Below are 14024 nucleotides of genomic sequence, written 5' to 3'. Positions count from 1 at the left end.
TGTTGAGCGTGAGTGGGGGCACACGCCGAGGAGCGTCGTCATCGTCGTCGTCACGGATGATGCGAGGCCGTCGGGTGATGGAATCAGAGCTCCGTGAGGATCTGGAGCCGGATATCCCAGTCTGTTCGGCACAGCTTTTATTGGATCTCTGCAGCCTCAAAACTCAAATTCATCCATCAAAGATCGTCCAGGCCACGTCAGGTGACTCGGGACCCCCCGCCCCAAATGTTCTGTGTGATGAAGGTCGAAGTCAGGGATGTGATCCACTACAGGGATCTGTTGGGTGTGTCCGGGAAAGTGTCGCAACTCTCCATCCATCCCAGAGGGGGCGCTGGTTCCATCCCAGTCAGCCTCGGAGTTTCTGCTGTTTAGGGAATGTCAAGAAACGGTTTCAAATTCCCAAATGATCGCTGCGGTGGATCCATACAAGGCAAAAGGATCCCGGTCAGAGCAGCCCCGGGGGTGGGGGGGGGGGGGTGTTCCGATGGAGAGACGGGTGGTTCGGCCGCACCGCTGTTAATCCAAACAGTTCGGAACTTCAGTCGGCTCTGTGAGTTTGCGGTCCGGGGAGTTCTTGGCCCGACTGGCGCAGCGCTGAGTGATGCGCCTGTGTTCCGTGATCAGGCTGCTCACAGGCCCACGGGGAACTAACTCTTCCAGGTGTGGATTTTGGCCTTCGAACATCTGGCTTTAAAGTTCCTCCCCGTCTGGGACACGACGAAAACTTTTCTCTTTTCATCGACCTGCATAAGCACACGTGTCCTTTACTGTACTAAACAAATCCTCCTTTATCCGGCCATCAGGAGGAGGGTAGCTCCGTGTGAGCCTGGTCCAGCTGAAGGTTTCTTCCTGTTAAAGGGAGTTTTACAGGCTCCGGGTGTCTGTAAAGTGCTACAGTCCCTCTGGATTTGAGCAGAAGCTGTATAAATAAAGTTAAATTGAATTTCATCGAATGAATTTTAAAATACGTTGAGTTGATCGTTGAGTTTAAGGGGGAAAAAATGGAATATTTTGCCTGCAGCATCACATTTCCAATTTCAGCCACTTGTGGACTATTTAATGGGTGGATGAATACACATTTTAGTGGCGGGTGAGGTGCTGCGGTCCCAGAGTAAAGACAAAAGCACATCTGCAGGATCCCTTTACAGTTCCTGTTCACAGAAAAATGGGCTGGTTGGTGGTTGGTGTCATTAATCTTCCACCCGTTCACCTGCGATAGTGTCACATGACCTTTCTGCTCCTGCTGTTTAAGAACCCCCCCTGAGGAAGAGGAGGGTGATCTTCATCACCTCCCTCCTAGCTGAGAGGAGGAGGGGGGGGAACAGCTGGACAGCAGACCTCCTCATGCTGGAAAGAAGTGTGGACTGTGGCGCATGGTGCTGTCACACACACACACACGCACGCACACACACACACACACACAGAAATCTATCAAAATTGGAAACAAGAAAACACTGGAGGTGAGAAAGGAACATGAACTGTTAAATGTTCTCACATGACGACGCGCGTCTGCAGCGTGCGTGCGTGCGTGCGTGCGTGCATCCACTCTTCCTTCATCGACAACATTTAAAATGTTCCAACATTTCCAGCCCAAGGACTCGAACACAGTGAGGAATTGATCATCCCTCATCGGCGAAGGTCGATTAATCAACACGTTCCAGTTTTATTGGCAATGAGAAATAAACTAAACTTAAGTTAAATACGGACAGTTTCATAAACTTCATACTAACTTAAATTTAAACTAGCTTCAGAGGGAGTTAAGGTTAGTTGAAAAAAATAGAGAGAGATTATAATAATGCTTGTATATATTACACAAAGACATGAAATCATAAAGCATTTAGTACATCATTTATGACGGAACCGGTCCCGATGGCCACAATCCACCCGGGTCTTCTGTCCTCCCGGGCAGAAAAGAACTCTCGCCAGAGTTTCACCCAGGCAGAAACCGGGTGGATCGCGGCCCTGGGGGCCGGGTCCCGACCTGAGCGTTTGTGGGCCACTGTGGAAACATGACAAAGCACTTTTCTATCAGCCACGAGGGGGGATCCGCTTCAAAATGCATGTAACAATAAAAACCGACACTATTTAATAAAACACAATGCACAATAAGTTCACTTTGACGTCATATCTTAATATAGAATAATAATTTATCGCATCGGAGCTATAGTGTTGGTCGTTGTCTGTGATGCGTTCACGGACAGAAAGTGGGAACCAGGGCAACGTGAAGCAGCGCGGACTGGTTAAAATCGGTGTTAAATCCTGCATCAGATCACAACAACCAGGCTTCGGGTTAGGACCTGTTCACACGGACACGTCCTGCACTCCGTCAGGCCCGGCAGCGGCGTTCACGGACCCTCCCGCCGCCCCGGGTCAGCGGCTGTATTTTGATGGAGGGAATCGTCTCCAGCCGCGGCTCTTTGTCTCTCCACAGGCGGGCGAACCGCAGACTTCCTGGAAACGGTCTGGTGGTGGCGGCGGAGTCCCAGAAGAGAGAGCAGCACCCGGGCCCGGGCGGGCCGGCACGCATGAGCTGACCCGGAAAATGCAGCGTGTGTAACGTGCATGTTTCCAGATGGGGCGAGACCGACCTTTGACCTGCTGCGTCTGTTAAACAAATGTTTCTGTTCATCGGTGATAAGTTATTACCGTAATAACGTGATCCGAACAGACCCGGACGGCTACACAAACACGCGCGAGTTTTATGGGACCTGGCAGTAGTGCAGGGTTAGGATTGATAAAATAATAATAATAATAATAATGATAATAATAATAAACATCTGTTTGGAATCTACTCAGGTTTATGATTATTGAAGTGAGAAAATCGTAAAAGCGGGGGAAAGTTTATTTAAAGTTGCGCGTATGGTGGTGGACAGTGAGGCGCGCCCCCTGCCGGCAAACACTGGTATCGCGTTAACCCGCCACAAAGAACTGAACGCTGGAGTCAAAAAACAAAGAATCCAGCCATTAATCCTCAGTCCGTGTGTATTGAAGGTCTTACATGTTACAGGTGGAATATATAAAATACATGGTTGTATACAGGCTGTAAAATGAGCTTCAAGAGAAAAACCAAAAGATCAGCATGTGCAAAAGCCTATTTATATTTCAAGTACCAGTGACTTTATATTGCTCTGGAGAGTTCAAAAGTGTCTGTACAAAATGTACAATCATCCCATGTTTCAGAGGTTTCTCTGCTTCATATAAGTCACCATTACCCTTTCTGTCAACGTGAAAGAGAACTGATGAGTTTACACTTTTTCAGGACAAAAAAGCAATAATAATGATGCATTTTTGCCTCTAGAGTACGAGACGTGTGTGATATTTGTGTCTCAAATGGCACCAGAAATCAGACCTGTACAGAATTTACAGCTTTCACATGCACAACACGTTGCCAACTGCTCATTAGTTCATGCAAAAGTAAAAAGCTTCTAACTGTTTCAGTATTTGAGCTGCATAAAAGTCAACAGAAACATGGAAGAGAAACACCTTTTTAACACAGCTGCGGGCGTTTCGTTGCGCTGTAAACACAAACATCTGCATTTCTCCAACGTGGCAATGTTCCCTCAGGAAAAAGGGGTGTGGCCGAATCTGAAAGTTGAGGATTTGATCTTTACAATATTTAACTATTCTGCCTTTCCTGGTGAACGTTGCACTGATTTCAGCACAGCTGCAGGTTTGCGACACGAGTCGACCGGGATTTCGACACAACCCTCGTTAACGACGTTAACGACGGGCTGTCACCACAAATAATCGTCTAAAAACAGTAAAGGTCAAAACAGGAAGTTGTGCAAAATCAGAAAAAGCAAAGTAAAAGCAGGATCGGAGGCGACGGAACTGAAGCTTTCCTAAAGAACTAAAAGGTCCCTGTTAAAAAGACTCATCTTGATAAAAAGGAAGAATTTAATAATGAGAATTACGAACGCAGCATTTTTAAAGGTGGACAAATGAATTCTGATGTTCCAAAAAAAAAAAATGCATTGCCCACGTTAAAAACAAGACAACCCAGAAGGAGCTCTACATTCAGATCTGACTAAGGCTTCGACTCTGTACCATTAATGTGTGGAAGTTCTGCTTGGACGCTAAAAAGGTGAGCGCTCCTCCTCAGAGCTTCTCCACTTGAAACGCCGTTTCCGCAGCTGCATTTCAAATTTAAACGGACACAAAGGAGCTCGGGGCCACACCAGACACGGCAGCGCTCCGGCCTTAATGCCGAAGCGAGACGCTCTTCCGTCTCCCGGGGGCCCCGCGGACGGCGTCCACGGCTGCCAGCTGACCGGGTCAGGGTCTCTGAGGATCGTACTGCTGGTAGCGGTTCAGCTTCTCCGGATCGTTGGAGGCCATGTGGGTGAAGTCCTGGAAGATGTCCTGGTAGGTTTCATCCCCTGTCGGAGGGAAAACAAGCGTGAGAATCCAGCAACGGCGTGAGATTTCACTTCTGTTTCACATCCTTTGGAGAACTTTAAAGATCTCCGCTCTCACTTTAGCCTTATGCTGATTTTACCGTGAGGTTATTTAACAGTCGAGTAGCTGTCGGAGGCCGCCCAAGCCAGCGCGCAGCAGGAGTGTGTGTGAGCAGCAGCAGGAGTGTGTGTGTGAGCAGCAGGACTCGTGCACGGGAAGCAACTGCCGCAACAAGAGGAAGAAAAAGTGGGCCATACCTGTCGGTGTTGGCCCGGCTTGAAACAGGAAACAGAAGCAAAACAGGAGAAGCAAACAGGCGTTTGAGGAATGAGCAGACGTTGGTTAGTGACTGGACAACTGAGAAAGAAAGGACGAGCCCACGGAGATGGAGGTTCACAAGCAACTGTATTGTCTTTAAAGTGCAGGAGTTTATGTACAGAAATACAGCTGTGTTGTCCTCGGCGCCCCGAAGGAAACAAGAAGGAGAACAGAAGAAAGGCACAAACCCTGGGGAGCAGAGCGAACAGGAGCAAAACACAGAGATTAAAGAGAACATTAACAACAACAACAACAGGGCGGCCTCCTCCTGACTCAGAGCAGGTGGAAAATTCCCCGTGTCAGAGAGGCTTCGGGAAAACAAAAGAGATTCAGGAGACATTTTCCACAGGAGGAGAACCTCCACCCTGTTGTGCTGCGGTTGCCCCAGCAACAGAGGCGCTGGAGGACACGGTGGTCCTACTGGACAGGAGGAGGAAGGACAGAGAAGGTCACAGCTCCTGAACATCCCTCATCACGCCCTCATCAACTGATTGGAGGAGCGGGGGATGATTTTGCTCCTCTCCTGACGCCTGATGTCGACCTTTAAGGCGGCGCCGCCCTTCAACAGTCGCCGACCGCGGTGAAGAAAACAAACGTCCGTCTCATTCAGGTCCAAAACATTTCATTTACAGAGTAAACAAACACAACACCCATCCATAGCCCTCAACCCTGAACCCTTTTAGAGCTATATTCTATATTAAAAGTGCTTCCATGCCCTCTTCATGTGACGGGACCGGGACAGGATTTAGACCAGCAGGTAACCAGGATCTGTTCTCTTTCCAGACCGTTGCCTTGACGACCTGCGATGCTCCCATTTGTCCCCACAATGTGCAATCAGATACAATCAATTCACCGGCACTAAAGGCCTTCAGCAGATTACAATTCAGGATTTTCCCGTGTCGAGAGGCAGCGAGCCAGGACGGCGCCAGAGCAGGCAGCAACGACCACGGGACCAAAGGAGCAACGGCCGAGCTCATCTCAGCCCCGGACGGACGTCATTTACATCTCTCAGAGTTTCAACGTTTTCAATGAGATGTCTTATTGCATGGCTCCTGGAACGATGTAACCACAGCAACAAGATGCAAAACCTTTGTACAACAGCTGAAATGCGTTTAAAAAGAAAAAAAAGTTGGTATAGAAGTTGCATTAGCATGAGTGGGAATGTGCAGGTCTTTAAGAGGTGGTTTATACACAGGCTGCGTCCCACTTCCAACATCAACTGTACAGGTACGAGTGTTGCCAGGCAACAATGATGACACTCAGCTCTGAGTGTCCTTTTTAAAAAAACATACAACCCAAGCACACAAAAAACAAGTTAAAAAAGTTCATCTTCACTTTGCACCTCTGAACAGCGGGAACGTAAACTTAAAGGGCTGATAAGAAGTTCGAAGTAAGGATACATTTCTTTCACTTTGTACCGTCGGTAATTTTACATGAACGCTGTGGTTGTTCCACTTTGGAAGAAACATCTGGGGTCAAATCCAGAGGTGATGGCTTCCACCCTGTCAGTGCTACGCAGCGCCCTCATGTCCCACCCACAGCACAGTCACAGCAGCAGAAGCTCGCCAGCAGAGTTGGGCTCAGTTTATTCAGAAAAGGTGGCTCCCGTGAGACGGAATCTTTATACAAAATCAGAACAAGCTTCTGACGTTCTTCTGCTCGACTTTTCTGTTAAATGACCCCAACTCTAAAGCCGCAGCTTTACATTTCTTGCATCAAGCCAGGGTTGCCACTGCGAGCGCCTGGAAATCAAGACTCATCCAGCTGCAGGCTAATGAACTCCTGCATGCACTTCCTGTACTGCATCTCGGTGGGGCTGTTAGTGTTATATTGACCTGACTGGCTGTAGGGTCCCTCAGCCTCTCGCATCTCCTCGTTCATCTTGGCCAGGCGCAATCTGGAGAGCAGGTGAAGGAAAAGAAAGGGGTCAGCCACAACGGAAGCTGGAGCGGCAGTGACGCCTGGCGGCGGTAACTGGTACTTCAAGGGTGGCGTTCACAAGCACAGCAGGATTAGGGTTGAATTCTACTGAACATGTTATAATAATAAAAACGGAAGATTCTAATGCTCACAGTGTGACGATGTCTGCGTTGGCTGCCTCCACTGCTATCGTCAGGGGGGTCCTCTCATCAATGTCTGCTGCGTTTTGGTTCGCTCCCCTTTTTAGGAATAAACACACTTGCCTAAAAGAGGGGGGGGGGAAAAGTCAACCTCTCAATAGATAAAAGACGTTGGACTGCAGCCGGCATTCTTCTGTGATCTGAGGTGAGCTATGGGAGACGAACCCAGTGTGTCCCAGCATGGTGGCGTGGTGGAGCGGCCCCCGGCCCTGAGCGTCCTGCTGGTTGACATTAGCTGCATTTTGGAGTAAAAACTCACAGGTGACCAATGAACCCTGGAATTGAATAAATGTAAACACCCAAAAAAAAACAAAAATCACATTACAAAATGTTGATTTGATGGTTTCAGGTTACATCCCTGCTAATATCTGTGCCCACCCCTTGCACGGCCATCATGAGCGGCGTCCTCTTGTCGTCCTCTGTGTTGACCCAGTTGACCTCAGCTCCGTGGGCCAGCGCTTCTGCCATGTCAGGCAGGCTGCGTGCAAATGAGGCCCAGTAGAGCTGCAGGCCCGGGCTGTACTCTTTGGGCTCATAGAAGACCCTCTCCTTACAGGGGGATGGAGGAGGCAGTGTGGAAGGCATGGCCATAGGTGGAGACTCATCGGCTTCTGGAGAACAAAAGCAAGATTCATTTTATGGTTCAAATTCCAATTCGGCTGTTCGCAGCATCTGACAGGTTTCTACCTGCTTCAGGCAGGTTGTTATCAGCGGGAACGTTGGTCAGAACCTCTCTGCTCCCATCAGCGCTGTTCTGGATCCCGCTGTCTGCACTCTTTACTGTAAAATAAGTCTGAGTCATAAAACTGGCGGGGCGAAAACCTTTGTGTCGTTCAGATGATTCAAAATAATACGACCACAGTTGTGTTGGTTCTGGGGAAGCATGCTGGTAGAGTACATCATTATACACACTCATAATATCCGCTTGTAATTTTAAAAGATGCTTTTTTCCCCCAGAACAGACCAGATGGTTCTAATATTGTCTGAAAGTTGTCAGGAAGTTGTTGACAGATTCCCACCATCACCTTAAGTTTACTGTTCCTATAAAGCACAAACAGGATGAGACACAAACAGATGTTGAACACGGACGTGCGTAAGGAAAACTCCCCAAACCTGAAGAAAAGCAAAACGTGGTAAAGTGACAGGATGACAGGAGGTCTGGAGGAGGAGACAGACTGAAGCACAGCCTCAAAGCAGAAGACACAGGGGGGGTGGAGAAGCGACACAAAGACTGAGCATTTAGTACTTACAGCTCCTGAGCTTGGAGGAGTTGTCAAAGTAGGAGAAGAGCGAGTCAAGCTCGTCAGGACAGAAGAGAGAGTCACGGCGGACCTCCGAGCCACTGGCAACAGCTACCACAGGGATGACGGACGGTTCGTAGGGCAAAGGGTGAAAGGTTAGGGAGCAGGGTTGGGGGGTTAGGGTGAGCATGGAGGGTTAATCCAGAAGCACAGAGCAGCCAAAGAGAAGAGGAGAATGTAAAGAAGAGAAGAGACAGAGGGAATCGGGGTGGAGGTACAGATCATTTCACTATGAGCTTGGCGACACTGGAGGAGGCAGCTTACGAGAAGCAATGGGAGGCAAAGAAGGCTGCGACGTACGCTGGCAGAGAGCATCCAGTATGGGCGGATGGAAACTACCCCATACGATTAAAAAAAAATAATAATCACAAATCACAAATGATGCTGGCTTTGCCTTCTGAACACAGTAGAAGCTGATAAAACAGGAGCTCCAGGCCTTTAAACCTTGCTGTATTTTATCACCAACACACAAATTCAGGCTGGGAAACTGCTGTAAAACCACAAGAGGAAAGGCTGACACAAGACGTCCATCTACCGACCTGACTGCCCAGAGACGTTTGACCCAGGGCGCAGCTTTGGGGTGGGTGGAGGCGGTCTCGGTGGCAGATGCTCCGAGCCGGAGCTCAGCCTCTTCTCCTGCTTGCTCAGAGAGACCACTTTGGTGCGGAGCTGCTCGTCCGACGGCCGGCGAACAAACCGGCGGTCCACATATTTGGCTTTGATGTAGGACTCCACTTCATGTCTGTCAGGAAACAGATACTAATTTTGTACTGTGACGAAGCAGCATCATTAAATATCCCAGTTTTTTGACTGACAGGCCAATAAAGCACAATATTATGTCTACCTTGGATCTCCAGGTTGTGGTTTTATGGCTCCCAGCTCCTCGCGCCGAGCTTCATAGATCTGGTTTATCGCTCCATTTCCAAGTTCACACATCAGCTTTGAAAGGTTATTAATGAGAATGGGGTTAATGATTAAATCATAGACACTGAGGCATCAGCAGTAATTATACAGGAGAGAAGTTCACAACAGAAAATTAATTATCTGTTTAAGTGCAGCAGTTTTTCCTCGCTCACCTTTAGTAATTCTGGCTCCCATGTATCCAAAGTCAAAGATCGAACCTTAGAGAAATGGACCCCCAGGCTCCTACCAAAGAAACGGTCAACAAAGGCAGATATGAGAGTGAAGTTCGGGTTTTAGCCGCCAGGTGGAGACTCCTGACAGAAATGTGTTGATTGTTTCCCTAAACTAATACTTCAATGTATTAACATTCATGAACTATCTGAAAGATGTCTGGTTTTACCTGTGGATGCCAGAGCACTGTATACAGAGGGTGATGCCCAGGTTGATGCTGGCCCAGCGGGGGTCTGGCTGACCACAGTCACAGCAGCAGGCATTGCCTGGGATGGCCAAGACCTTCTGTAGGGCGCTCTCGCCTTTCAGCGATCTCTCCTTTGGCTCTCCCCCAGAGTCGAGGCTGCCCGTTGATGTGGATGACTTCCTATCAAGCTTCTGGTGGAGAAAGTTAAGGGGAGGATGCTCGAATGATCTCCTTTACTGCCATATTTAAGAATTTCTCCCCATATTCAGAATCTGTCCGCTAGTTACCTCGCCCTCTTCCCCCTTGTCACGGAAGGCGGTAGCGATGCTGTTCTGGACGGCTTTGATCCAGGCCTGTCGAAGCTTCTCTGAGTCTGCCTGCAGGATGCAGCTCCTGTTGGGACACCGAAACATCGCATAACTGCTGTCTGCTCCATATGTTGAGAGAGGGCAGCGCGGCTCCACCTTCCCAGCTCCGGCGCTCTTCAAACTTACTTGGTGGGGGACACGACTTCGAAGCAGAAGCGACGCTCTATGTCCTCACAGTGTTTGACGGTGCATAGTCTCAGGTCCTCAACCACTACTGTGGGCGTATCCTGAGGGGACATTTACACTACGGTCAAAGCACATCTGAGGTTTGCGCCCAACATTCAGATCAAGCTCGCCGGCATTTTTGCTGTAGGTCAAATGCATATTTCACAGTGGTCTGTACGCAGGGAGTCACTTGACGTACCTTAAATTTCTTCCGATAAACTAGCTGATTGTTCTGGATGGAGAACCAACGCCTGAAAAGACAGATCACAAGAGTCGGCAGAGTCACGTGCAGGTACGAGTGACGCTCGGTTTTGACTTTATTTAGTATGGATTAAGGCCATGAAACTGCCAAGAAGGAGCATTCTATTAATACTGCAACATAACCGCAGAGTTCTTAGCACTGTCCTTAGTACTGACTGAAGCAAGTCATAAAGATTTAAATGAACCTGTTCCAGGTCTTGAAGGCGTTGCTGGCCCGCTTGAAGAGATAACCTTCCATGGCGATGCCGTTGTCGGTGTCCACATTGTACTCGAGCCTGGTGTCATCATTTGAGAAGTCCTATGCAAAAGACAACAGCACACATAAAGAGTGAGCATGCTGGACCCAAAGAAGAGCAGAGAACTTCCATTTCTCTTGCGAAACACGACTCTGCATCATCCACGCCGTCTCTGATTTAACAGGCCGAAATGGGAATACAACCCACAACCACCACCACATTAACACCACCAGCTTAATATCAAACAGGACACCACACAGCTGGCGTGTCAGGACATGGCTGAGGCCTCTGAGGTGGCTGGTTTTAGGGTAACAGGACTTAAATCCAGTACAGCAATGATGCACTTGGATCACTGTTATTTGACCGCACGCAACTGTGTTGTATTAGTGAATTAAAAATAAACAGCTCTTGTAAGACAATAACTTTCCATGCATCTTTCCTCTACATGATGCAGCTGGTGTAACTCAATCTGAGGTGTCATGAGAGAGTAGGAACAGTGAGTCAGGCTTTTAATGCTGGAGCCGCTGCCACGCTTTCCTCTAGCCCACTCTTTTCTGTGTGTGTATGAAGACTCAATTTACATTATAGTCTGTAATCTGTTACTTTAATAACCCACAGAGGAGCAATTCTCCGTTGTCCTTTCTGCAAACATCTGTTAGGAATTTAATTATAAATTAATTATTATTAGACGAAAACACGCCTGAACACAAGAAAGTGAAGCGAGTGATTCCTGTTAACAACATTTGAATCTGTACTACATAATAAATCCCTGTTACAACCGTGGTTTGAGTGTGTGATTGTATTATAAAAGAAATCCCATATAATTAAGATACAAAATTGAACTACGGCGAAAGAAAACAACTCCAACACTCCAGCATGCACACACACACACTGCAACAGCGGCATTGGCCTACTACCGGTATTTAACCTTGTTACATGACAAGAGGAGATGACCTCTGACGAGTTTTAGTTTTCTCGACAAGGCAACAAACCGTTCGGTCAGATCAGAGGAGCAAACCTAGTTCACTGCAGCACATTTTGGCACCAAGGAGGAGGCATTAAACATGCTGCATGGTCGAGACACCAACACAGATGCACTGATGTAAGCCTTCAATGTTAGAACACACAAATGTGCACACATCTCTACACCATGTGATGCTCTCCTAGTGTGCGCTGAAGAGCAGAGAAGCAAAGAAGTCACACGGGAATGGATGCGGTGACTCTACGTACAGAGGACGACCTCCAAGCGCAAAAGTTGCGGCAGTCTGGCAAAAAGTGGGGTCCAGCTGCCTCCTACGACATCACACACACCAAGAGAATGGCACACAAAGAAGGAGGCAGTGTGTATTTTATTACTGCTGGACCAAAAGGATGTTTTTAAATGGAAAGAGCAGACAGGTGAGAAAAACAGTCAAGGGAAAGAAGCACAGCAACATTACTTATCCGCAGACGAGTCCTATAAATAGACACAGGCACACAGTTGTAGAAAGACCCACTAATAAACACACACTCCTCACCAGATACCAGACGTAGTGAAAACGGCTGAAAATCTTCATCTTTCACGGGTGTCTGTGAGTGTCTGCCTGTGTCTCCTCATCCTCCGCTATCTCCCTGTGTAGCATCCTCGTGTTGCCGTCTATCCGAGCAGCCTCACACATCAACAAACTCTCACCTTCTCCCCTTCCAGTCTGTCAAAACTTTCGTCACTGCCGCTGCTGCTCCTCCCCTGTGCGCTGAAGGTCACCCGAGTCTGTCTGGGTGTGTGTGTGTGTGTGTGGTGTGTGTGTGTGTGTGTGTGTGTGTGTGTGCGCGCATATGGGAGTGTATGAGAGACTCAGCTGGGTAACTATTGGGCTAAAACAGTAGAATGTGCACATGTTCTTAGGAATACATTTAGACATGTTTTATAAATGAAAGATGTTAGGTCAACTTTTCCAAGCTGACAGGAGACTCACATTTTTTAAACGTGTTAAATTATGTCCTATTAAGTCTTAGACACAACAATGGTCTGACATGAAGGAATTTCTAAGGTAAATGTCAGCAGACTGTCTCTGTCCTGCAGCACCTCTATGACACTGTGTTGCTCTGTGTTCACCGAGCTGCTGCAGCTGCTGAATAATGTACGGTAAATAGATGGCGTATGCTTGACCCCCAGTCAAGAGACCATCCATTGATGCCTGAATGGAAAATGCCCTCTATTTGCATGTGGATGATAATATGAGATTTATGTGCAAGCTACACTACCTGGCCCGGGCACAAGGCAGCATCCCAAACCAGTCCAAGGACAAGAATGACATAACTGCACTGAACAGCATCACATTAGGTCTGTTTATGAAACTAACCCACTGCAGCACTGAGCTGGCACAGGCTGCAGAGCGAAGAGTATCTATCCAGTCGAGCAGCTATAACCCAAGAGTCAGAGTGAATGGTGTAGAAAGAGGAAGGAAGGAAGCTTACCTGTAGAGCAGCCTGATGTACGCAGAAGAGGAAATTGGACAAAGCGACAGGAGAGAGTGAGTTAGGAGCACGTGTGTGTAAACAGCAGGATCAGAGACAGCGGTGGAAGAGGAATTTAAAAATAGCACCAACTTAAATGCAGAGGCTAACTCTTCAAGGACAGGTGCAGGATGGCACACATAACATCACTAACAACACACTGCAAGACGGTGCAGACATCAGAGTGACAGAAGGATGAGAAAAAAAGAAGCCACAGCTAACAGCTGGGGAGGAGCTGACAAATGTAGCCTGGAGATAATGAGCTTGTGTGATGTAGAATTAAAGCTCAACACTTAAAGAGTGTTTTAAAATGAAAGCACAACTAACGCAAGTGTCAACAATAAAGCGTTTCAATGTCAGATGAATGACGGTGTAATATGACATGAAACCCCAAGTGTAACACAATAAATTACTAAAGAGCAAAACTCGAGTCTGCTGCACAGGTACATAATATGGCTCACCGTGGACATTAGCATTAGCATGGATGCTGGACAAAGTTTAGAGTAGAAACCCAATCGTGTGTGATTGGTTAAGGGTTTCCGTCCACCATCAATAATGCAAGGATGTGTGGCTGACCTCGTCCATAAGGCTCACCTTACACTTGAACAGAAGAGCACTACCTCATTCACTGAACAACAGGGAGTAAACTGCTGAAGTTAAACACAAAGTAAAGCTATTAACTAATCACTCTGCCTTCCCCACACCAAGGATTCAGATTGAAATAGCTACAATAAGAAAGTTCTTTGGCACCTTATAAAGCGTTTCATCACAATTTAAAAAAAAAAGAAAAGAAAGAAAAAGCAATGATGATTGTGAACAGTGGGTAAGATTATCTCTGCATGGGGAAAAAGATAAATTCCCCAAATGGGTCCTGACGGTTTACCTTTAATAGGAGGGGGCTGAAAAGGAAAGAGGAGGATCTAACTTTGACGTGAAACTGTGTGTGTTTTTGTGTGTGTACCTTCTGTTGGATTGTAGAGTGTTTCTGCTCCATGTCCCTTTTCTCTTTGGCAGCATCAACCACCAGCTGGTCCAACTGC

The 14024-nt window shown here is 47.6% G+C and overlaps 1 protein-coding gene across 3 annotated transcripts in view; it reads right to left on the bottom strand.

Annotated features, from left to right (window-relative positions):
* Positions 1-2964: 2964 nt before the first annotated feature.
* The window catches only part of LOC130528817 (arf-GAP with coiled-coil, ANK repeat and PH domain-containing protein 2-like), a 25237-nt gene continuing 14177 nt past the window's right edge, over positions 2965-14024 (bottom strand). Inside the window, exons 9-25 of one of the 3 annotated variants that reach the window (XM_057038555.1) lie at positions 13946-14020; positions 12946-12957; positions 10438-10550; positions 10191-10242; positions 9953-10053; positions 9746-9851; positions 9441-9649; positions 9214-9283; positions 8982-9076; positions 8677-8879; positions 8087-8188; positions 7524-7616; positions 7215-7447; positions 7002-7111; positions 6789-6899; positions 6552-6613; positions 2965-4379 (exon numbers count right to left, since the gene is read on the bottom strand). In XM_057038555.1, coding sequence (XP_056894535.1) covers positions 4276-4379; positions 6552-6613; positions 6789-6899; positions 7002-7111; positions 7215-7447; positions 7524-7616; positions 8087-8188; positions 8677-8879; positions 8982-9076; positions 9214-9283; positions 9441-9649; positions 9746-9851; positions 9953-10053; positions 10191-10242; positions 10438-10550; positions 12946-12957; positions 13946-14020 — 1851 coding nt within the window. In that variant the 3' untranslated portion in view covers positions 2965-4275. The remainder of the gene's footprint in view (positions 4380-6551; positions 6614-6788; positions 6900-7001; positions 7112-7214; positions 7448-7523; positions 7617-8086; positions 8189-8676; positions 8880-8981; positions 9077-9213; positions 9284-9440; positions 9650-9745; positions 9852-9952; positions 10054-10190; positions 10243-10437; positions 10551-12945; positions 12958-13945; positions 14021-14024) is intronic. The other 2 variants (XM_057038556.1, XM_057038557.1) reach the window with 2 other exon arrangements.

The sequence above is a fragment of the Takifugu flavidus genome, chromosome 7 (assembly GCF_003711565.1).
Source record: "Takifugu flavidus isolate HTHZ2018 chromosome 7, ASM371156v2, whole genome shotgun sequence".
Taxonomy (NCBI): domain Eukaryota; kingdom Metazoa; phylum Chordata; class Actinopteri; order Tetraodontiformes; family Tetraodontidae; genus Takifugu; species Takifugu flavidus.
The sequence above is the reverse complement of the archived record's forward strand: the minus strand, read 5'-3'. Positions and strand labels throughout refer to the sequence as shown.